A 25784-nucleotide genomic window follows, 5' to 3' on the forward strand; every position below is an offset into this window, starting at 1 on the left:
TTGGTTCTTCGCTGCATCTCTCCCAAGTTTCAGCTTTAAAATTACCTCTTTGAGGCTGTCGCGTGACCTGGCTATTTGCAATTAAACTTGCCTAAGCTTTTGTTTTCTGTTTCCACACTTATATTTGCTTATTGTGCTTTTGGAAGTGAGAGGAGGATGGCAACATCAAGGCGGAAGAAAGGCTTGGGAATGCCGTCTATGCCCCACCCACTGACACCCCCCCCCCCGAGCAAAGGTTTCTGAAGATGCAGGAGAGGGAGAAGAGTTGCTTGCTTTGATAAAAACTATGTCCTTGCAGTTATCAGTGCAGTCAAAGAAGCTTGAAATGATTCAGGATTCCATCATTACCCTTCAAGGGTCTGTGGACTCAATGAATATTTATCTTCAAAAGATGGGAGTCAAAAGTTAACGCACTTGAAGGCTGAGTTACTGCTCATGAAACTGCTATGGATGCCTCTCATAATGTTCTGTCTGCTCAAATTTTTCAACTGGAGGCTTTTGCTCGGAGAGCTAACCTCTGCCTTCTTGGCTTTGAAGATCTGGCTACAGATCTCCACCTTTCTGAGTTCATGCATAAATTTCTGCGCGAGTTATTGGCTTTGCCTTCTGATTTTCCACTTGATATTGAGTATGCTTATCATGTTCCAGGTTCTACACAAGGCACCTGTTATCGTTCAGTTTTTATGTGCCTCTACAAAAGATTATCTTATGCATTTAGCAAGCGAGAGGGGTAAGCTTCAGTGGGGGCCAGCAAACGACAAGGTTATGCTCTTTCCTGATTATACTAAAGAATTTGCTGATAGAAGAAGACAATTCACTAAGGCAAGAAAACTGGCAAAGCAAATTAACTTGTAATATCATATCAAATATCCTGCCACATTTTGCATTTTTTTTGAAGGCCAGATGAAGAAGTTTTAAAGTTCTGATGCTGCAGAATCATTTCTCACTGGCATTAAAATCAAAATGAGGGATCCAACTTCTTCAGTTTCTTGAGCTGGAATCCAGCCAATTTCTATCTTTTTTTTTTTCTGCTCCTCCAAAGCTTCATTTAGGTTATAGTTGATAAGAAGTCTGGGCAGCATGCCAGATCAAATGCATTGTATATTACTGCTTCCCCCGCTTTCTTTTTTTCCTCTTTTTCCTTTCTTTTCTTGTATATGTATAACATATACATAATTCCTGTTTTTGAGTGTGTTAATTTACATATTTTGAGTAAATACAGGTTATATGTAACTACTATATTAAATTGCTCCTTGGGAGGAAAGCTATGGCCAACCTAGACAGCATAGTCAGAAGCAGAGACATCACCTTGCCGACAAAGGTCCGTCTAATCAAAGCTATGGTTTTCCCAGTAGTAATGTATGGCTGTGAGAGCTGGACTATAAGGAAGGCTGAGCGCCGAAGAATTGATGCTTTCAAACTGTGGTGCTGGAGAAGACTCTTACGAGTGCCCTGGACTGCAAGGAGGTCAAATCAGTCCATCCTAAAGGAAATCAACCCTGACTGCTCATTGGAAGGACAGATAATGAAGCTGAAGCTCCAATATTTTGGCCACCTAATGCGAAGAGAAAACTCCCTGGAAAAGACCCTGATGCTGGGAAAGACTGAAGGCAAAAGGAGAAGGGGACGGCAGAGGATGAGATGGCTAGATAGCATCACGGATGCAATGAATATGAACTTGAGCACGCTCCGGGAGAGGGCGCAGGACAGGAAGGCCTGGCGTGCTATGGTCCATGGGGTCACGAAGAGTCGGACACGACTGAACGACTGAACAACAGGTACATACATGTCTGTGTATATGTATGTATACACATATGCGTGTGTATGTGTGTGTATATGTATGTACATGTATGAACACATTTCCAGATATAATATTAGTTAAAATATCCAATTGGCTTTTTAATTCTTTAAAAAAATTATCATTATTACTATTTCTTGTTGGTTAAATTTGTAATGTTTGTAACTTTGCTCTGTGTTGTTGTTGTTGTTCAGTCGTTAAGTCGTGTCTGACTCTTCGTGACCCCATGGACCATAGCACGCCAGGCCTTCCTGTCCTCCGCTCTCTCCTGGAGCGTGCTCAAATTCATATTCATTGCATCAGTGATGCTATCTAGCCATCTCATCCTCTGCCGTCCCCTTCTCCTTTTGCCTTCAATCTTCCCAGCATCAGCGTCTTTTCCAGGGAGTTTTCTCTTTGCATTAGGTGACCAAAATATTTGAGCTTCACCTTCATTATCTGTCCTTCCAATGAGCAGTCAGGGTTGATTTCCTTTAGGATGGACTGATTTGACCTCCTTGCAGTCCAGGGGACTCGTAAGAGTCTTCTCCAGCACCACAGTTCGAAAGCATCGATTCTTCGGTGCTCAGCCTTCCTTATAGTCCAACTCTCACAGCCATACGTTGCTACGGGGAAAACCAAAGTTTTATTTATATGAATCTTTGTCGGCAAGGTGATGTCTCTGCTTCTTACTATGCTGTCTAGGTTGGCCATAGCTTTCCTCCCAAGAAAATAAAATCTGTCACTGCTTCCATTTCTTCCCCTTCTATATGCCAGGAAGTGATGGGGCCAGATGCCATGATCTTCGTTTTTTTAATGTTGAGTTTCAAACCAGCTTTTGCACTCTCCACTTTCACCCTCAACAAGAGGCTCTTTAGATCCTCTTCGCTTTCTGCCATTAGGGTGGTATCGTCTACATATCTGAGGCTGTTGATAATTCTCCCGGCAATCTTAATTCCGACCTGTGATTCATTCAACCCGGCATTTCTCATGATGTACTCTGCATATAAATCAAATAAGCAGGGCGATAATATACAGCCTTGTCATACTCATACTTGTCATACTTGTCAGACAGGTAAGGTGGTCTGGTACTCCCATCACCCTAAGAATTTGCCACAGTTTGTTGCGATCCACACAATCAAAGGCTTTAGTGTAGTCAATGAAGCAGAAATAGACGTTTTTCTGGAATTCTCTTGCTTTCTCCATGATCCAGCGAATGTTGGCGATTTGATCCCTAGTTCCTCTGCTTCTTCGAAACCCCGCTTGTACTTCCCATAGTTTTTGGTTCACATACTGCTGAAGCCTAGCTTGTAGAATTTTGAGCATAACCTTGCTGGCATGTGAAATGAGCGCAGTTGTATGGTAGTTTGAACTCTCTTTGGCATTGCCCTTCTTTGGAATTGGAATGTAAACTGACCTTTTCCAGTCTTGTGGCCAATGTTGAGTGTTCCAGATTTGTTGGCATATTGAGTGTAGCACTTTAACAGCATCATCTTTTAGGATTTTAAATAGCTCAGCTGGAAGACTGTCATCTCCGCTAGCTCTGTTGTTAGTAATGCTTCCTAAGGCCCACTTGATTTCACTCTCTAGGATGTCCGGCTCAAGTTCAGTGACCACACTATCATGGCTATCAGGGACATTCAGATCTTTCCTGTATAGTTCTTCTGTGTATTCTTTCCACCTCATCTTAATCTCATCTGCTTCTGTTAGGTCCCTGCCTTCTTTGTCCTTTATCATGCCCGTCTTTGCACAAAACGTTCCCTTGAGATCTCCGATTTTCTTGAAGAGATCTCTAGTCTTTCCCATTCTATTGTTTTCCTCGATTTCTTTGCATTGTTCATTTAAGAAGGCCTTCTTGTCTCTCCTTGCTATTCTCTGGAACTCTGCATTCAGTTGAGTATATCTTCCCCTTTCCCCCTTGCTTTTCGCTTCCTTTCTTTCCTCAGCTACTTGTAAAGCCTCATCAGACAGCCACTTGGCTTTCTTGCATTTCTTTTTCTTTGGGATGGATTTTGTTGCTGCCTCCTGAACAATGTTACGGACCTCCGTCCATAGTTCCTCAGGCACTCTGTCTATCAGGTCTAATCCCTGAAATCTATAACTCACCTCCACTGTATATTCATAAGGGATATGATTTAGGTCATACCTGAATGGTTTAGCGGTTTTCCCTACGTTCTTCAATTTAAGCCGAAATTTTGCAAGAAGCAGCTCATGATCTGAGCCACAGTCAGCTCCAGGTCTTGTTTTTACTGACTGTATGGAGCTTCTCCATCTTTGGCTGCAAAGGACATAATCCATCTGATTTCGATATTGACCATCTGGTGATGTCCATGTGTAGAGTCGCCTCTTGTGCTGTTGGAAAAGAGTGTTTGCTATGATCAGCGTGTTCTCTTGGCAAAACTGTTAGCCTTTGTCCTGCTTCGTTTTGTACACCAAGGCCATGCTTGCCTGTTATCCCGGTGATTTCTTGACTTCCTACTTGAGCATTCCAATCCCCTATGATGAAGAGGATATCTTTTTTTGGTGTTAGTTCTAGAAGGTGTTGTAGGTCTTCATAGAACCCATCAACCTCAGCTTCTTCGGCCTCAGTGGTTGGGGCACAGACTTGAATTACTGTGATGTTGAATGGTTTGCCTTGGGTTTGTACTGAGATCATTCTGTTGTTTTTGAGATTGTACCCCAGTACTGCTTTTCCCACCCTTTTGTTGACTATGAGTGCTACTCCATTTCTTCTAAGGGATTCTTGCCCACAGTAGTAGATATGATGGTCAGCTGAATTAAATTCGCCCATGCTTGTCCATTTTAGTTCGCTGATTCCCAAGATGTCGATGTTCAGTCTTGCCATCTCATGTTTGACCACCTCCAGCTTACCTTGATTCGCCGACCTTATATTCCAGGTTCCTAAACAATATTGTTCCTTACAGCATCGGGTTTTCTTTTCACCACCAGACACATCCACAGCTGAGTGTCCTTTCGGCTTTGGCCCAGCTGCTTCACTCTTTCTGGCGCTACTTGGAAATTCCCTCTGCTCTTCCCCAGTAGTATATTGGACACCTTCCGACCTGAGGGGCTCATCTTCCGGCGTCATCTCTTTTAGCCTTGTGATACGTTCCATGGGGTTTTCTTGGCAAGAATACTGGAGTGGGTTGCCATTTCCTTCTCCAGTGGACCACATTTTGTCAGAACTCTCCGCCATGACCTGTCCGTCTTGGGTGGCCCTGCACGGCATAGCTTATGGCTTCACTGAGTTGCGCAAGCCCCTTCGCCATAACAAGGCAGTGATCCATGAAGGGGCTGCTCTGTGTATGTATTTAATATGTGGGAGGGGCTAAACTGAGCATTGTGGTTACACGTTGGTCTAAATGGAAGGCAGAAGTTTTTTATTTTTTTGTTTTTGTTTAGGTTATTTGTTTGTTTTGTTTTGTTAGGGGTGTTTTTTGGCACTTTTTATGGTAGGTGGACACAAATGGGATTATTTGAGTTTTTGTTGTTTTCCCCTACTTTTGTTCATATTTTGGAATAATTTTAATTTTTTTCTCAGTTTCTATATAACAAGAATTATTTTGATGAAGTCTGAAATGGTTAGTCCTAAATGTAAATTAAGGATGTATTTGTTATACCAATTATGGTATATACACTTAGTCATTGTTTGTAAATCTAGCAAGATGTGTTTGGGTGGAGGGGCAAATAATTTGCTTTTGTTTTAAGTTTAACGTGACAATGTTTAACGTGACTTCATGGAATGTCAACGGGCTGCGAAATGTAAACAAACAGAAAAGAGCCAAGTTTTACCAAGTTAAAAGAGCTTCTTACAAGAAATTCAGTTGATGGCTGCAGATCGTCAGATGTAGCAAACGCATTGGGTTAGGGAGGCCTATGTCACAGACACTTCAACGCGGCGTATAGGGGTGATGATTTTAATCTGTAAGCCACTTTCCATCTTAGTTCAATAGGTGATTTTTGATACTGAGGGGCATTTTTTGATCTTGGTAGGAGCAAATTATGAGCAAATTAAATATGATCAATGTATATGGGCCAAATATTGATTCTCCAGCTATATTTCATTATTATTTTGCTAAACTGGTTGATATTACCTATGATTATTTGATTGTGGGTGGAGACTTTAATGCGGTCTTAGATCCTTTGTTAGATAGGAGTACACCTTCTCCTAAGACTCAATCTGCAGTGAGACTGGCACTTCAGGCTTATATGATGGAATATAGTTTCACTGATGCTTGGAGCATTTTACATCCTACTGACAGACAGTATACTTTTATTTCACCAGTTCACCTAATTGCTTTAGATTAGACTATTTTTTTTATTTTTACAACTTTAGTATGTCAAATCAAAGACTGCAAGATTGATACATTGGTAGTGTCAGATCATACCCCACTATGTTTGGAATTGCAATTTTCTGATACTCCTAGGGCCCTCGGTCTTTGGCGTTTTAATGTGTCACTTCTTAATGATGAGAAGTTTAAAACCCAGATGTTAGCTGAACTAACAGAGTATTTCAGTAGTAATGAGGGTACAGCAGGTTTGTGCGCCACTGAATGGGAGGCCAGTAAAGCTTTTATAAGGGGCCAAATTATCTCTTATGCTTCCTATCAAAAAAAACTTCAAAAAACTCAACAGACGCACTTAAATAAGAAGCTGAAATCTCTCATAACTCAGTTTGCCACTTCCCCTAAAGCAGACCTTTATCAAGAGCTACAGAATACTAAGTGTGAGTTGAATACTACTATCCTTTCACAACAGACGGAACTTGCTCTGACATGTCTACGACAGAAATATTGGGAAAATGGTGAACGTCCTAGTAAAATCCTTGCACATCATCTTAAACAGCACCAACATCAAAATGTTATTTCAGCTGTTAAAGATGAGAGTGGTAAAGTATATACTTCATAAACTCGCAATTTTTAAAGTTTTATGCTGATCTATATAGTACTGGTAATAAGATATAAGTGCAAGATATGGACGCTTTTCCCCCCAGATTCATCTTCCACATTTAGATTCTTCATAACAACAGCTCCTTTTAGCTCCTCTGCGTTTAGAGGAAATCATGAATGCAATAATGAAAACGCATACTGAGAAATCACCCGGACCAGATGAATTCCCAATATAAATTATTTTCTAGCTTTTTAGCCCCAAAGTTGTATTGCCTCTATAACCATATTTTTGAATATGGTTATAGAGGCATATAACCATTCAGGCATATATCCCTTTCTTCATCATTAAATGATGCTTACGTTACTGTGATTCCTAAGCCAGGAAAGGATCATGCCTACTGCACAAACTATCGACCTATATCAGTAATTAATGTAGATATCAAAATATTAACAGCAATCGTAGCCCACAGATTACAATAGGTCATGGCTGTATTGGTTAGACCAGACCAGGTGGGATTTATTACAAATAGGGGGCTTATAATCTTAGATTAGTTGTTGATCTGGTTGCTTTAAACTCTGAAAGAACTGATCAGGTGGCCATTATTTCCTTGGATGCAGAAAAGGCCTTTGACAAAATGCAATGGAAATGTATTTTTACTATATTGACCAATTTTGGTTTTCCTATAGAATTTCTGAAATGGGTTAAAATTTTATACTCAGCTCCTAGAGTGAGAATATTGACCAAGGGTTTATTCTCAGCATTTTTTTTTTACTAGGGCGGGGCACCAGACAAGGTTGCCCACTTTCCCCATTGATATTCAATTTATGTTTGGAACCCCTGGCGTGTGCTATTAGAGAAAATAATAGTATTCATGGATTCGTCCATTTTGGATTAGAATTTAAAATTAGTCTTTATGCTGATTATCTTTTGTTGTTTATATCAAGACTCCAGTTGTCAGTTCCAGCTTTGATTAAATTGATTCATAACTTTGGTGAATTGTCCAGCTATTCAATTAATTGGTCAAAGTCGGAAATAATGCCGATTGGGCGTATGATATACCCTAATGTATTAGCCAAATGGCAATTCCAGTGCCCAGAGTTTATTACTTATTTGGGAATAATTATTCCTAGAGATGTATCTCAAATGATTAGTTTAAATTTAAACAAGTTCATTAATGATATTTCACGGAATATAGATAGATGGGCATCTTTAAAGTTGAGTTTATGGGGTAAGGTGAAATACACTTAAAATGAATAACCTCCCCTGAATTATTTATATTATACGAGGGATCCCTGTACTTATACCTGGGAAATATTTCCAAAAACTCAATGCTTTGTTTCGTAAGTTCTTTTGGGGTTCCTCTCCACCAAGAATATCTTTCAAAAGGATGCAACTTCCAATTTATGAAGGCGGGTTTGGTTTTCCGGATCTAGCTATGTACCATTGGGCCTATTTGCTGACCTGTACTAAATTTTGGTCTTTTCCACTCAAATTAGATTTTCCTCCGTGGTCAGTTTTGGAATCTTCTTGTCCGGAGCCTCTCTTTAAATGGATGGCATTAGGTTCTCTGCACATTAAGGTAGACAGAGCTCCTCCCACAATTTTGGCAGTTAGGGAAGTCTGGTGTATAATGTCACGTCAATTACAGTTTGATCCATTTTCCCGTGCTAAATTGACTTTATGGGGAAATCCAGATTTAAGAATTGGCAAAAAGATGTTTTTATGGTGGACCTGGACAGATAAGATGATCTTAACTTTTGATCAATTAGTGGGGTTCATGATGAGTTTTTGGTATTTTCAATTTTGTGAGATCAATGTGATCTGCCGGCTTCAGCAGAATGGCAGTATTTGCAGTTGAAACATCTGTTGGCATCTAGATTCGGTCCTGCTGCTTTTACTGCCTCGGAGTCTCCTTTGCTATTGGAAATACTTATTGAAGCTGATCAGATGTATTAACCTACAATTCATGTCTATAAACATTTATTATCAATGAATAAATATGACACAAATGGTTTACAGCAGGAATGGAACAGGGAATTGGAATGTCCTATTTTGTATAATCAGTAGACTGCCGTTTTGGCGTCTGTATCGGACATTTCAATGGATCTTCGGTTACACCTTATTCAGCAAAAGCTCTTGCTTCGGGACTATTGGACGGCACAACGAATTTTTAGTAAGGGCTTGTCAAATTCGGCTAATTGTTGGGGATGTAATGCAGTCGGTGCTTCTTTTATTCATATGTTTTGGAAATGCCCAGTGGCTGCCTCCTTTTGGAAGGAAGTTATTGTACAGATAAATTTTGTATTGGAAAGCACTTTTATGTATGTAATTCAAAAGAACATTTACTGATGTAAATGTTCTTTTGAATTACATACCTGCTTCTTGGAATGTAACACACGGTCAGCGTAAATGGATTTCTCGTGCCCTTTCGGTTGCTAAAAGACTGATACTACGACACTGGACAGATAAACACTTACCACCTATAACGCAATGGACTGAAGACTTAACAACACTAGCAACATTTGAAAGAGTGGTATATAGACGTAACTTGCAAATGGACTTATATGCGGATATTTGGTATGCTTTTACTGAAGTTTACATGTAAACTTTTTTTTTCTTCCCTTTTTTCCCTCGAATATTGTAATGTTAGAAACTGAGGATTTTGAATATGTTGCTGTATTTTTATTTCTTTTTTTAAGGTTTTGTAATGTTTTCAGTTTGTTTTGTTTTATAAAAATTCACAATAAACGATTAATTAAAAAAAAGATGTGCTGCTGGCCACATCTTTTAAAAAGGATTAACACATTCATGGAAGAGAATCTATTAGCCATGAAAGTTAAGTAGACCCTCCAAATACACAGGTAGTAATTATGCCAATTATCTGGTGCTAGGGAGAAACAACAGGAGATGGCCTTCACTTTCATGCCCCGCTTGTGAACTTTCAGAGGTGGGCAAAAACAGAATGCTTGACAAGATGGACTTTCTTCTGTTCCAACAAGGAATTTCTTTTGTTCAAAGAATCATCAAGTTGGAAGGGGCCATTTAGGCCTTCGAGACCAACCCCCTGCTCAGTGTAGGAATCCAGTTTAAAGCATCCCTGACAGATGGCTGTCCAGTCTCTGCTTGAATAGCTCCAATGATGGAGAGCCCACCACCTCCCTAGGCAGTTGGTTCCACTGTGTGACTGCTTTGACCATTAGAAGGTGTTGCCTGATGTTCAGCCAAGATCTGCCTTCCTGTAAATTAAGCCTGTTATTTTGTGTCCTACAGTCTTGGATGAAAGAGAACAGGTTGTGGCCCTCTTCGATGTGACAACCCTTTAGATACTTGAAAAATACTATGATATCCCTCCTCAGTCTTCTCTTCTCATGGCTAAAAATCAGGGTTGATAAAAAGCAATGGTTTAATTTTGTTTTAAAAAATCAATTTTAAAAATTTAAATAAGATTTTTTTTATTTAAATCAGATTTTGAAATTTTCTTAAAACAATTAAACAAGTAAAAAAAAGCCTAGGTCAAAGATATCATCATGAATACTAATTATACAACTTCTAATTACATTCTATGAATATGTTAATAGTAGTTTATAGAGATGGGGAGAACCAGATCAGTCCTATTCTGCACTGCAGGTGGTGTACAGAAGCGCATGCTCTCTGTCTCTCAGCCTTGCCTCTGTCAAAGTGCAAAGACAGAGAAGGTCAATGGAGAATTTGGGGAGATGGAATAGATCAGAATGAGGAGGAGGAGGTCTGGATATATATGGAAGGGATAGGGGAGAGGAACAAAAATTAAAACCAAAATGAACAGAACATATTCATGCAGTCCTGATTCCTGAAGAAACCTCTGCTTCATGTATCCTCCACAAAAATCCATGTGTGTTTTTTATTAATGTTGTTGTTTGTTGAAGAAGAAAACTGACCAGAAGAATAAACAATCTGATTAGTACAATTTGGAGCCTGTTTGGTGGTGGTGATTCTGGCACATCAGGACAAAAATATCATGATTAACTGAACAGTTGGAGCTGGTTCATCTCCTGAAAGTCTTGACAAGTTCATTCTGCTTTAGTTCTAAAATGACCAAATTACTATCATATTTTTGATGAAAATTAATCTGAGAACAATTCAGAATAACTGCTTAGTGTGTACCTACCTTCTAATGAAACCTACACCTCTGATTATGTATTAAGGTTATATTAAACAATAATGTACTTCTACTAAGAAATTATGATTGAACAGAATCTTCTTCACTAGTGATTTAAACTGTGATTTAAATAATCAAAATTGAGTCCTTCAGATAAGTGATTTAAATCAATTTGATTTAAATCAAATCAGCCCTGCTAAACATATCCAGTTCCTTCAATCTTTCCTCATAAGACTTAGTTTCTAGACCCCCGATAATCTTTGTGTGCCTTTTCTGAACTCATTCCAATGTACCTGAATTCTTCTTAAAATGTGTGTCCAGACACAATATTTGAGATGAGGTCTGACGAATGCAAAGTAGAGTGGAACTATTACTTTCCATGATTTTGAAACTATACTTGTATTGATGCAACCTAAAATACCATTTTTCTTTTTACAGCCACATCACACTGCTGACTCATACTCATCTTGTGATAGACTACAACTCCAAGATCCTTTTCACCTGTACTGTTGCCAAGCCAGGTGTTCTCAATGCACATTTCTTTATTATTGTGAACACAACTACTAGTACATTTAGCTTTCCAGAGTATAATACATAAGTGATATTTTCGCCAATTAGTCTATTAAGTGAAGCACAAAAACATAGATACTGCTACACAAGGTCCTTTAACTCCAAGGGACATACCTTCCTCTAGCTTAACTGGAGTAACGGGTGAAGTACAAGCAACGGTGTGGTCAGGAGAGCTTCTTTCTCTTTGCTGTCTGGCATCTTCTGAGCCTTCTACAAAATGTACCCGTATAGAGAGGTTAATAAGACAAATCCTTGCGTATTAAATGTAATATGAAAAGAACTATAGTCCAATTTGCATGAATTATCTTTGCTTTTACTAAAGGATAATTCTACTTAGAGAACAATTTCTAATGTGAGTAAAAAAACATGAGCACAACTGGACAAAAACGGAGGCCTCTCACCATCCCACGCCACTATAGTGTCCTGTGTTAAATAAGAAAGGGTAGTTTGCAGTTACAGTTTGCAAATTTGCTGTGGCTAATGACAACTGATGCAATTCACAGGAAGCAATGTTTTGCTTTGGCACTATTAATGTGAAAGGCTTCTTCACTGTGTGATCCCAGGCAAATAAGGATCACTTAAGTCCTATGCACATTTAGTGTGAAAATCTGAAAATCTTTGTAAGCATGTTCATTCGACTGAAAATGCTTACAAAGCTCCCACACTTGCGAACTCTGCAGATGAATGCCTGCAATGGGGCTTTAGTGAACATGACAATGTAATAGCCTGTGTATCCAACTACATTTGACAATGTTGTGGTGTTACCAAGGGCCCTCACTCTTCATTGAAGGAATGAGTCTTCATTGCCCAGGCAACTGGGCTGACACTCTGTGTCTTGCCAAGCTATGCTTGCAGTTTAATTGCCTTCCAGTATCAAGCACTAAGGCTTTTGCCCCAATTCATATCTAACTGCATGTTGCTGGGGTTTCCAATGAAGTGCCCATAGGCACTTCTCTTGGCACCTGCCAGGGAGGCCACACACTGGGAAGCAGGGGGATGTTTTGCTTGGGTTTGTCTGCGGTTTGTGGGTTTTTTGCCTGTTTGTGTGTGTGTTACTCTGAGCACCACCAGTTGGTCTTCTGTGAAACTGGTATTTTGTTGTGCTTTGTGGGGGCAAGTATGTGATTTGGTATTCCGCTGACTCCACCTCTGCCTTGTACTCAGTTTCTTGGCCATGTTACTTGTCTCAGAGTCTCATAAGTTTTTCTTCTGCAAAATGGGTGCTGGAGAAGGAAAGTATGGATCCAAAAGAGTGGTTTTGTGTTTTGGAGCTCAGTCCCTAATTCCACCTTTCACCTAGGTCTTTGGGCAATTTACTTTTCATTTATCCTCAGTTTGCCTTCTGAGTGCCATGAACACCACGGCAGCCATTTTGTGAATGACAAAACCCTTCCATAGCAGCCATTTTGCAAAAGTGTCCAGAACATTCTCTCAAAATTCCAATGTGCCCTCCAATCCAAAAAGGTTTGGGACCCTGGGCTTGTAATTACACGTGCAGATCCGCATCCTCATTCTGCCCCAACTAGTTAACTAAGCATGATGGGTGAATGTGCATCTATCCAGTTGCCTTGGCAATAGGGATGGGTTCACTTTTTTCCCCCTCAACACTCCTATAAACAGTGTCACACCCTTTCACATTGAGATGCAAAAAAAAATCACTCAAGCAGAGAGGAAAGTTTTCACAGGTAATCCAAAGCAATTAGGGGCGCAATCCTATCGAGATAGGCGGCTGCCTCCAAACTTGGAGACGACCACGTACCCAAAGGAGGGCAGGAGAATCATAGAATAGCAGGGTTGGAAGGGGCCTATAAGACCATTGACTCCAACCCCCTGCTCAATGCAGGAATCCAAGTCAGAGCATCCCTGACAGATGGCTGTCCAGCCTCGTCTTGAATGCCTCCAGTATAGAAGAGCTCACCACCTCCCTAGGGAATTGGTTCCATTGTCGTATTGCTCTAACAGTCAGGAAGTTTTTCCTGATGTTCAGCCGGAATCTGGCTTCCTGTCACTTGAGCCCATTCTTCTGTGTCCTGCATTCTGGGATGATGGAGAAGAGATCCTGGCCTTCCTCTCTGTGACAACCTTTCAAGGACTTGAAGAGCACAATCGTATCTCCCCTCAGTCTTCTCTTCTCAAGGCTAAACATGCTCAGTTCTTTCAGTCTCTTGTCATACGGCTTTGTTTCCAGTCCCCTGATCATCTTTGTTGCCTTCCTCTGAACCCTCTCCAGTTGGTCTGCATCCTTCTTCAAGTGCGGTGCCCAGAACTGGACACAATACTCCAGATGAGGCCTAACCAGTGCTGAGTAGAAGGGGACTAGTACTTCCCGGGATTTGGAAGCGATGCTTCTATTAATCCAGCCCAAAACAGCATTTGCCTTTGTTGCAGCCACATCACATTATTGACTCATATTCAGCTTGTGATCGACAACAATTCCAAGATCTTTCTTGCTTGTAGTGTTGTTGAGCCACGTATCCCCCATCTTGTAACTGTGCATTGGTTTCTTTTTCCTAGGTGCAGAACTTGGCATTTCTCCCTATTAAATGTCATTCTGTTGTTTTCTGCCCAGCGCTACAGTCTAGCAAGATCACTTTGAATTTTGTTTCTGTCTTCCAAATATTAGCTATCCCACCCCATTTTGTGTCATCTGCAAATTTGACCAGCATTCCCTGCACCTCCTCCTCCAAGTCATTAATACAAATGTTGAAGAGCACTGGGCCCAGGACTGAGCCCTGCGGTACCCCGCTCGTACCTCTCCCCAGTTTGAGAAGATTCCATTAAGAAGCACTCTTTGAGTTCAGTTCTGTAGCCAACTGTGGATCCACTGGATTGTTGTTACATCTAGCCCACTTTGAGCTAGTTTGCTCATCAGGATATCATGGGGACTTTGTCGAAAGCTTTGCTGAAGTCGAGGCATATTATGTCCACAGCATTCCCACAGTCCACAAAGGAGGTTACCTGATCAAAAAATGAGATCAGATTCATCTGGGAAGATTTGTTCTTGACAAATCCATGTTGGCTTCAAGTAATCACTGCCTTGTTTTTCAAGGTGCTTCCAGATGGATTGCTTTATCATCTGCTCCAGAATTTTCCCAGGGACTGATGTCAGACTGACTGGTCTGTAGTGCCCAGGTTCCTCCTTTCTGAAGATAGGACAACATTAGCCCTCCTCCAGTCATCTGGCACTTCACCCGTCCTCCACGATTGCTCCAAGATAATAGACAGTGGTTCTGAGAGTTCTTCTGCCAGTTCCTTTATTACTCTAGGGTGCAGTTCATCTGGCCCTAGAGATTTGAACTCGTTCAAAGGAATTCAAAGGAACTCGTTCAACCCCAAAGGGGGTTGGACTCGATGGCCTTGTAGGCCCCTTCCAACCCTACTATTCTATGATTCTACTATTCTATGAATTAGGTGTTCCTTGACCTTACGCCTATCCATCTCAAGCTGCAATCCTGCCCCTTCAGCCTGTACTTCGCCTTTGCCAGCGGGGTCATAAGCCCTCTTTTGGGAGAAGACTGAGCCAAAGTAGGAATTGAGCACTTTTCTTTGTCATCTGTTATCATTTTGCCATCCTTATTGAATAGCTGAGCCACCATTTCTTTCCTCTTTTACTATGCACGTAGCTGAAGCCTTTTTGTTGCTTTTAGCATCCCTCGCTAACCTCAGCTTGAGCCTTCCTGACACCATCCCTGCAATTCTGTGCTACCTGCCTGTACTCTTCCTGGCCTTCTTTCCACTTCCTATGTGTGTCCTTTTTTGTTTTCAGGTCATCTCTAAGCTTTTTGTGAAGCCACATCTGTTGTCTTCTGCCTTTTCTTCTTGTTGGAATTGTTTGTAATTGTGCCTTGAGAATTTCCTTTTTTAAAAACTCCCACCCATCTTGGACTCCTTTTCTCGTTAGAGTTGCTTGCCATGGGACCTTACTGATCATTGTTCTGAGTTTATTAAAATCAGCTTTCCTAAAATCCAGGGTATGCGTTTGGCTACACTCGGCTTTTGCTTCCTTTAGAACCATGAACTCAAGTATAACATAGTCGCTTTCCCCCAGAGTTCCTGTAACTGCTTCTTTATCCACTACGTCATCTCTGTTGGTTAGGATCAAGTCAAGGATAGCTGATCCTCTAGTTCCTACCTCTACTTTCTGTGGGAGGAAGTTATCTGCCACACAAGTCAGGAATTTCCTGGAGGGTTCATGTTTTGCAGAATTTGTCTCCCAACAAATATCGGGGAAATTGAAGTCCTCCATTACTACTACATCGTGCTTCCTTGAAACATTGGCTATTTGCTTTTCAAAAGTTTCATCCTTGTCTTCTCCTTGATTGGGTGGCCGGTAGTAGACTCTGACCACCATGTTCCTTTTATTCTTTGCTCCATTTATTTTAACCCAGATGCCCTCAATAGGGCTACCAAGCTCATCCTCCAGTATTCCTGTGCAGAGATATGTATTTTTAACATATAGCGCAACTCCACCTCCCTTTCTGATCCTCCAGTTCTTTTTAAAAAAGTTATATCCTTCAATTGCTGAGTCATCCCACCAAGTCTCAGTTATACCTATCAAGTCATAATTTCCCTCCTGTATTAAGAGTTTAAGTTTGTTCTGTATGTTTCCCATACTCTGGGCATTAGTATATAGACATCGAAGACCATGTGCTTCATGGTCTGGCTTTCTTCCTACATGTTTGTGAAGACTATTACTGGGTGCTATTAGAGCTGTTCTCTCCATTGCGATGCATGAGCCTTCGTCCATTATTACCCCCAACTTTACGTCTCCCTACCCTGTAGGATTCAGTTTAAAGCCCTCCTGATAAAGTTCTTCATGCTTGGCCAAACACATTCTTCCCAGCCTTTGTAACATGCAACCCATCCCTTGCCAACAGTCCATTTTCCAGGAAGTATAGCCCGTGGTCCCAGAATCCAAATCTCTCTCGTCGGCACCACCTTCATAGCCAGTCATTCACCCGGAGTATTTTTCTTTCCCTTTCTATCCCTCTTCTAACTACTGGAAGGATGGATGAGAAAACTATCTGGGCCCCAAAGTTCTTGAGTTTCCTTTTCAAAGCGTCAAAGTCTGATGTGATTTCTTCATAGCTCCGCTTGGCAGTATCATTTGTTCCCACATGGATGAGAAGAAAGGGATACCAGTCAGTGGTATCCCTTTTGGTGTCTAGCTTCCTGGTTGTTCTAGAGTAGCCTGTGCCTGGTCCTCTATTCACTCTTTGCCTTTGTCTCTTCTGCCACTGCAGCTCCCCTGGCCAACTCCTGTTTGCTCCCCCTGTTCTCTCGCTCTGATCGCTCTCTCTCTGGGAGCTTGCTTGCTTCTGTAGTCCCTAGAGCAGCTGGAGCAGCTTCCTCTGCTCTGCTCAGCTGGGAGGCGGGAAACAGAGAAGCACGGAGGGGATCGTTCCCTCTGCGCTCCCCCTGCCCTGCATTTTTGGCTAGACAGCCGATTGCGGCTGTCTAGCCACAAGAGCACAGAGCGGGGAAGGAGGCTGCTGTATGACACATAGGATGTGTCATTCAGGCAGTTCCGCCCTCCCCGACCTAGAATGCCCCCAGCCACACCCCTTTTCAGCTGCTCCGCGCTCCTCTTGCGAGCGCTGAGGATGGAGCTGTTCCACGCTGCCTCCGAGGCAGCGCGGAGGTAGGTTCTCTGGGACCTGACCTTGTAGTGCAGGGTCGGTTCCCGGAAAACAACATATCCTATGACTGTCTAGCCGCTGTCTAGCGGCCATAGGATTGCTCCCTAAGGGAGTCATTGTGGTGTAGTGGTTAACATTTTGGAACATAACTAGAGAAACCCATGTTCAAATCCCCACTCAGCCATGACTTAGCCCAAGATTACTTGGTGAACTTCGTCACTATCTCTTAGTCTAATCTACCTAATAGAATTACAATGAGCATCAGGTGATGAAGAACTCTGAGTCACATTTAACAACATATTCCCAATATCTTGACATCATAGTAAGATAAATCAAAGTTTATATACACAAACCTTCTGACTGTCTCTGTTTCCTTTCTATTTCTCTGCGATACTCTTCCAGTTCTCTATCTGTGAGCTTGTTGAAGGGGTTTGGTCCCGTTGTGCTCACTACGACTCGTGGCTGGTATTCCTTCTCAATTATTGCCTTTGATGCTGTCACCAGTTCTCCCTAATTGGAAGAAAAAATATGTCTTTCACCAATTACTATGCAGAGCACTGACAATGCCTGAGGGCTAAAACAATGGGAAAATTATTTAAATCTGATGAAACATATAGCTTATAAGATTTTCATTTAGCTGAGAGAAGGTAAGATTACCCATTTTACCAGATGGTCCCAGCAGCATAGGCATCAGTGATCCGACTTGGACAACCTTTACTAGATAGCATGACTGTTGCAAACTTGTGAACATTTTTCTGGTGAAAGGTGGTCTATAAATATTATAAAAACAACTAACCAATAACTATTCACTCAGTGCACTGCATGAGAGCAGGCATTTCAGGGACAGCATCACACGTACATCAGTGTTTTTGCCAGGCTATATCCACTCTTAAGCAGCACATCAAAATGTAGTAACTGGCTCAGCATTGGTGTACACTTAGAAGCATCCTATGGGCAGCAGTTGGAATAGAACTCTTGAAGGACTAAGCTAAAAGTCCAAAATAAACTTGCCCAGAACAATTTCAAAATATCCAGGTGGGAAAAGGCCTTTCCATCCTGTAAGAGGAAGCATTCAGAGGGAGGACTTTTCTCTTGGGTAATTCTAACTAGAATCCATATATAGTCAAGGGAGTGTCTCAGGGAAATCTATGGGAAAACCAGATTTCAGAATGTTTTAACTTTTAACTTATACGTTAAAAAAGGCCACCGTTTGAGAAACCCTGCTCTAAACCCAAAGGGCTACTCAGTAAAGCTAGGCTTGTCATCTCCCTCCCAGGAGCCCTGCAGTTGAAATACAGGCAGAAAATCCAAAGGTGCTGCATCCATGCTCATATGCTAGGTAAAATTGCACCTATTGAATTTCTGCCTGTCACGCACCTGGTAAAAATAGTGGAGTACAAGGAACTCAGCAGCCAATTTGGTTTATGAGATACAAGGTTGGAGGGTTGGTAAAAGCCAAACAGCACTGAGGCTAGCAATTTTGAAGTAAAAGTGAAGCCAAATGAAGAAGACTCCTCTCAGACAGAATCAGTCAACTGTGGCCCTATAATGCACATGTACATGATGGTACAGAGAAAAGAAATTGTGATGATGATCGTTACACGATTGTTAAAAAAAATAGCAAATTCATACAGGAGAGGTCATTCGGAAGCTGTTAGCCATGGCAGCTTGATAGAACCTCTACTCCTCAATGCTCCTATCTATCTCCTTAAGGAAAGGTTGAGCCCCTTTCATGCCCTGTTGGTGGACTTCTTGGGGCATCTGGCTGAGCACTTCTGGAAAGAGGATGCTGCTCTAGATAGATCTTTGGTGTGATCCAGCCAGACAATTTCTTACAGTCTCAATTAAAGTTAGATAGAAGAACTTCCATGTTCAGATACAGTCTACTTCTGAATACCAGTTGAAATGGGGATGTCAGTGGGCTTCCTGGAAATATCTCGCCACCCACTTCTCGAAAACAGGACGGATGGACCTATTTCAGTATGATCCAGGGGGACTCTTCTTGTGTAGAGGTAAATCCCCTTGATTTTGTCCTAGTAAGTCAGCGCAGGACAGTGCACGCTTATCCCTTGATCCTATCTGTGTTTACTTGGAAGTAAGTCCCATTGTGTTCAAATGGAGCTTACTTCCAGGCGAAGTAGGTTAGGCTGAGAGATAACAATTCACCCAAGGTGTATTGTTTACTTTTTGTGTGTGTGTGCCACCAGAGAGAAGCAGCAACAGCTGGAAAGTGGAAATATCCTCCATGCTAGGAAGCAATCTACCATGCAAATCCTTTTTTGAAGGCAGACTTGCTCCTGAAGATGGATACTCCAAGAGGTCGTGTCAAAATACTTACATCATAAGGCACAAAAGGTTTGACTATCTGGACATCTTACAAAAGTTGTGGCACCTCCAAAACTGCCAGTCTTATGCACAACTTCTGGGGTGTTTAGGGGGTGGCAGCCCCCCCCATACCCCTTTATGGGGCCAATAATTATATCATGAGGTACACAGATGAAACACTCAGCATCTGTTGGGGAAAAGCATATGTAAGTCCAGACTGTCTAACCTGACTGACTTTGTTGGCCTACATAAAGCAGTTAGATTGGATATTTTAAGATACAGGAAAGTGATTGCTACTAAGTGGCAGCAGTTTCAGCCATGTACCTTATGAAGTAATTAATGGTCTCCTTTTTGTAGAGGTCAGAAAGGGGTACATCCCTACAAAGTCAGTCAGATTGGACAGTCTGGAACCACAACCCCCAGTTTAACACACACACATTATAATTCAGTCACCCAACACACACACATCTTTGTGTGGAGTGACTGAATTACCGAGTATTCCATTTCAGCATTGCGTTTTTTTACTTCCAAGGAGAAAAAGTCTCCGCAAGAAAGAAGACATGAGAGGAAGATAGAAGAAAAAGAGCCTCTATGATCAGTCACATGTTTTCACTGGTAGACTGTGACTCAAAGTAGCAGTTCTATATCTAGCGCTGTGCATGTGTGTATAATCATGTTAGGGCACCAAAAGTTAGCAGAGTGATGTGACCCCACCCACAGTTGGCATATGGCCCCCGACATGCTTAACGGTTTGACCACTGGGCTGAAAAAGGTTCCCTCCCCCTGTAGTATAACAGCAGCAGCATAAATAACGTATGTTTAAAACACAATTAATTATGCACCTCCTGTTTTCTCCCCAAACCTTGCTCTGTCCCAACTGCCTAACCTTAATTGACATAACTCCCTCCTCTGCTGCTTTCTATCCCGTCTCCCTGGTAGCCAGCCACACTCACACCCATTCTATCCCTTTGGTGGAATTGTTCTAAGCATCCCCGGAAGTATCTTATGAATTCATATAGAATAAAATGGGGTGAATTGCATTTTTAATATAAAACTACAAACATGTCCTGCTACACTAGTAGGCGTAGTGTGTATCAGACCTTCTGCGTGACCTGACACAACAAACTGATTCCTGAAAGATGCTGTAGGAAGGGAGGATTGGTATGTAAAGTTAGCCCCAGCAAAATCTATGAGAAAAACCTCACAGACAATACCTGTCAAACTGCTGAAGGATATTTAACAAAATAAACCATTTCTTGCCCCATTCTGCTTCAAAATCAGCAGGGACCATCCTCAAATCAATCTCTCCTACACTGCCAGTTTGAGATCAATCCATTGAGCCATTTTCTGAGTACAAGCCATAGAACCTACTGTTCCCTATTTCTGGTTATAACGGCAGAATGTGATTCATCTGACTCACCTTTAACATAGGGCCCTATAATAAATCAACAAGCCTTGATGCACCCATTCAGACATCAATTCCTGCCTTCATGATGGTGCTGCCTGTAGGAGGCTGTTTCACCGTGCTGCATGGCAGCCACATGCAGACTGGGCACGCCATTTTGGGACATGTATTCCCTTCCTGGAGCATGTATTCCAGATGTGATAGAGAGGCTACCAAGACTCAAACAAACTACTATTCTCTCCTGCTGATCCATCTGGGAACAAATGATACAGGGAGAGGAAATGCTCAATGGATCTTCAAAGATGATGACATTCTGAGCAGGAAAGTGAAAGAACTGGGGGGACAATCAGTGTTTTCATCACTCCTTCCCACTGAAGGTCAGGGTGTTGGTAGGGAACCTGGAAGTGTACACCTGGCTACGCAGATGGTGTACTCAGGAAAGGTTTGATTTGACCTATGATACCAATATGAAGGGCTCCTTGCAGAGAATGGGGTGCACCTCATGGTGACTGGGAAGAATGTGTTTGGCAGGAGCCCTGCAAACTTGATCAAGAGGGCTTTTAACTAATTCTGGAGATATGGGTGGCGGAAGCCTAGAACTACCTTCTGAGACACTTATTAGGGACAAGAACATGAGGGACAAAGGAAGGAGCAAGAGAGTGAAGGTGGAGCCCAATAATTTGCAGGTAAATAGAGGAGGGAAACCAGGACGGTGCAACACTCATGGCCTTCAATGTCCATTCACTAACACATAGAATATGGGAAACAAACAGGACAAAATTGAAATCCTAGTGTATGATAGTGTATGATCTGAAAGGTATCACTTGGTGAAATGAGACCTATGAATATAGCAACTGAATGGTATACCTTCTCCAAAGGAACAGAGCCAGCAGAAAGTGAGGGAGAGTAGTATTATCAGTAAAGAATGTATACACCTGCATGGAAATCCATGAATCTGAGAATGGAAGCCCTGTTGGAAGCATATGTGTAAGGATAGAAGGAGTGAGAAACAAGAGTAGCATTGTTTATGGCGAGCTATAGTAGTAATAGGGAATTTTAATTATCCTGATACTTGCTGGAAGTCTAACTCTCCTCAGAATTGAACATCCAGGGGGGTGGGGTTGGCTTGCAACCAAGATGGCTGCCTAATCCCTGAGCTCTGTACCAACACCGCAAAATAATAAAAACAGATAGCAAACTGCACATGTGGAAAAGCATAAACAAAACAAATACTCTGTGAGGAGATGTCTCAGAGAACATCACAGAATCAAAACAAAGATCTTACCTCCTATTTTGGTACAAAAAACACAGCTACAGACTCGGGCTTAGACGAAGAAGGAGAAGAAGGGCCTACAATGTCACAAAAAGCATTTAAGACAGCAAAAGAAGGTATGGATTTTACAAACTGTAAGTTCTCAAATACAAAACCTCCATGAGGAATGGATTAAAGTGCTACAACTGCTTGAAGAAAAAATAGACAGAGTTGCTGCCAAACTTGAGGCAACTGGGAACACAGCTAACGAAGCAATGGAATTGGAGTTGCAAACCAGGAGGGCTAATATTAGGCTTGAAAAAATTAATGAAGACCTACACTGACATATTGAGTCTTTCGAAAACTACAGCCACAGACCCAATATCCATTTCAGGGGGATAGCAGAATTGGTGGAAGGGTGAGAATGCAGCTGGCTTCCTAGTTACCTGGCTGTCAGAAGTAATACCTGAGCTCAAAATATCCTGAAGAGATATAGAGAAGGATCATAGGGTGTTAGGCAAGTACCTGACAAACAGCAATAAACTGTGGGAACTACTGGTGTGCGTTGCAAATCTGGAAATGAAGGATGCCATCTCATCTTGTGCCCACACTGGCCACAGGTTTTATTATAATCAATCTGACATAGCACTCCTCCAAGATATTAGCCCAGCAACTCTTCAGAAACGCAAAGCCTTCTAATACTGTACAGAACAACTGCAAAAAACTGGAACAACATACCACTGGGGCTACCCTTTTAAAATCATAATGTGGCTTGATGATATAATTAGAGTAATAACTACCCAGGAGGAGGCAAAAGAGTTCTTGATCCACATGAATTTAGATCCCAGAGGAGAAATATTGTTGAGTGTGGAAGAAGAAGAGGAGGAGGAAGATGAAGCTACTCTGGTGGCTACTAAAGTGAGGGGATGGACCCTACAGTCCACAAGAAAGAAGAAACAACCACTTTGGAAAAATAAGTCTGGCAAGAAATAAAATAATCTGAGAGGCTATGCAAGGCTTCAGGACTGTCAAACTGGCTTTGGCAATTGTGGACATCCTTAAAGGTTATTATAGCTATCTGTTGTTTTTCAGTACTATAATTAACTTATGTGGTAAGGGAGGCTGTGTATGGTACGAGTTATGGCTATTACACCCTCTAATATGATTCCTCTCAGCAGTCAGGAGCAAACAGTTCTGACAGAATCCCCTGAAGCAAGGGGTTGCGAAGAAAAGGAAAATTTGAATTTGTTTTATGTTCTTGTTCTTGTATTACAGTTATTAGTTAATACCACAAGGGAAACCTGGGGGGCGGTGGGGGGGGGAATAAAGAAACGAAAAGGTTTGAAAGGAAGATATAGAAAAAGGTTCAGGATGAAGAATTACAATGGTTGAAATAAAAACTATGACATTTAATGTAAAGGGCTTAGGTTCTACTATACAGAGGAGAAAGGTCCAAAAAGCAATTATGCAAACAAAACCAAATATTATTTTTCTTCAAGAGACTCATCATAAGAAACTCGGATAAACTACTTTATTTTCCTGGTATAGGAGAGACTTATACTGCAAAAGGTTTATGTAATGCTAGAGGTGTAGCTATAATTTTTTTTAAAAGATACCATCTTTAAAGTAGAAAGTATTCACAAAAATAGTAAAGGGAGATTTATATTTCTTAAGGGATACATTGGCACAGTAAAACTGACTTTGGGGACTATCTCTCGTCGTAATACAGAGCAAAATGTTTTTGTGGATTCTGCCTTGGAAATATTAGAACTTTTTAAGTTAAGGGATGGGATAACAATAATAGGAGGAGATCTGAATTTATTAGTTAACCCACACATAGATCGTACAGGGAAAGGAAAGAGGGTAAAGACTCAAGACAAATCCTATATCGCACCATCACTTGTATTACTTATCTTACAAAAAATATAAATTGATAGTTACATGGAGATGCAAATTTCCAGATGAAAAAGACTTCTCATTTTATTCCATGAGACATAATAACAGTTATTCCAGAACTGATTATATTTTATTTCCCCAGAATTCAAATTCACTGGTGCTGAAGGATGTGAGAATGGGGCTAATCACTGTTTCAGATCATGCACCAGTAATGGCGACTTTCCACCTAGGCCCCAAACAAAGCAAAACTTATGCTTGGAAATTTGATCCCATCTTATTATACAGGCAAGAAACTAGAGGGGAAATGAGAAAAGAAACTGAAAATTACTTTCTTAACAATGATACTCAGGATGTGAGTATTCAGACATTATGGGATGCTCTTAAAGTTATAATTAGAGGAAAATGCATAAACACTTTAAACTATATTTGAAAACAACACACATTAGCAACACAAAAACTCACAACAGAAATAAAACTAGAAACACAGCATAAACACACTAAAGAAGAAAGAGTTCATTTGGAATTAATAATGAGCTTAAATCATTAGAAATTAATCAGACAACAAATGATCTCTAATACGTCAGTCAACGATTGGAAATAGAAATACGAAATTATTAGCCAACAGATTGAGACAGAAAGCACCAAGAAGTAATATAACCTCAGTTAAGGACAAACAAGGAAAAGAAATTTTGAGTAAAAAAAATATAAATCAAATTTTTGCATCTTATTATGCAGTTTTATACACTTCTAGGCAACCAGAAACAAAGCAAATTAAAAAAATACTATCTCAAGAAAATATTTTAAAAAGATGTGAATTGAACACCAAACTTATTTAAATCAGGATATTACAGAAAAGGTTAAAAAAAGTCATTAAAATTATAAATCATCTGGGACTGATGGCTTTATAGGAGTCTTCTATAAAACATATGCTGACCAATTAACACCATATATGGTACAGCTATTCAACCAATTTTTGGATAATAATGCAGTGCATCACTCTTGGCAAGTTACCCAAATTATATTCTTACATAAACTGGGGAAGACCCCTGAAGGGGCTGATTTATATTGCCCTATTATATTACTGAATCAGAATCTAAAGATATTTACAGGGATTCTGACTGAGAGGCAAGGTACTATAGCACTACAATATGTTGCCGCAGACCAATTTGGTTTTATTAGAAAGCATAATATAGCTGACTCAATAAGAAGAATACTTAACATAGTTCATCACTGCACGAAAAAGAGCAGAAACCCTTATGAGATAACATCACTGGACACAGCTAAAGCTTTTGGCAAGCTAGAATGGCCTTACCTACTTTCCTTGAGGAAGCATACAACGATGCGAGATAGATTTCATAATTGTCTTTCTCAATTATACTTTCAAAACCAAGCAGTCATCAGACCAAATGGAACAGACTCCCCAGCAATTAAGATTAACCAGGGAACCAAACAAGGTTGTCCTGTTTCCCCGCTACTATTTGCCTTTTCTGTTGAACCCTTAGCAAACTTACTTCGCAGCTCTCTGTTGATAGAAGGTATTTCAGTTAATTCACAACCAAATCTGATTACTTTGTTTGTGGACAATATCATTTTAACACTATCAAATCCTATTAGGAGCTTAACAATGGCCATGCAGGTAATAAAAGACTTTGGACATGCAGCAGGAATGCAGATCAACTATGAAAAATCTAGTGGTTTATGTATAAACATGGATAACAGACAGCAATTTCTTTGGGGGGGAAACCTCAGAGATACCTACGGAGACTAAGGAACTAAAATATTTAGGAATAATTATACCAGTTGACCTGTCAAAAGTGATACAATTGAATTACCATCCAGTGCCAAATACATTAAACAAAAATTGAAACGATGGTCTCCAAATTGGACTTAAA

At 40.9% G+C, this 25784-nt stretch overlaps 1 protein-coding gene across 13 annotated transcripts in view; it reads right to left on the bottom strand.

The window, feature by feature from the left end:
• ADD1 (adducin 1) overlaps window positions 1-25784 on the bottom strand; it is a 110153-nt gene that overhangs the window by 9275 nt on the left and 75094 nt on the right. For all 13 annotated transcript variants that reach the window (XR_014792508.1, XM_084859906.1, XM_084859901.1 and 10 more), the window contains 2 exons: window positions 17368-17524; window positions 11490-11585 (listed from right to left, as the gene is read on the bottom strand). Coding sequence is in view for 12 of the 13 variants with exons in the window: in XM_084859906.1 (XP_084716032.1) it covers window positions 11490-11585; window positions 17368-17524 (253 nt within the window). In the remaining variant the exon portion in view is untranslated. The remainder of the gene's footprint in view (window positions 1-11489; window positions 11586-17367; window positions 17525-25784) is intronic.

The sequence above is a fragment of the Heloderma suspectum genome, chromosome 5 (assembly GCF_057233095.1).
Source record: "Heloderma suspectum isolate Gila_16-S chromosome 5, 16-S_ref, whole genome shotgun sequence".
Taxonomy (NCBI): domain Eukaryota; kingdom Metazoa; phylum Chordata; class Lepidosauria; order Squamata; family Helodermatidae; genus Heloderma; species Heloderma suspectum.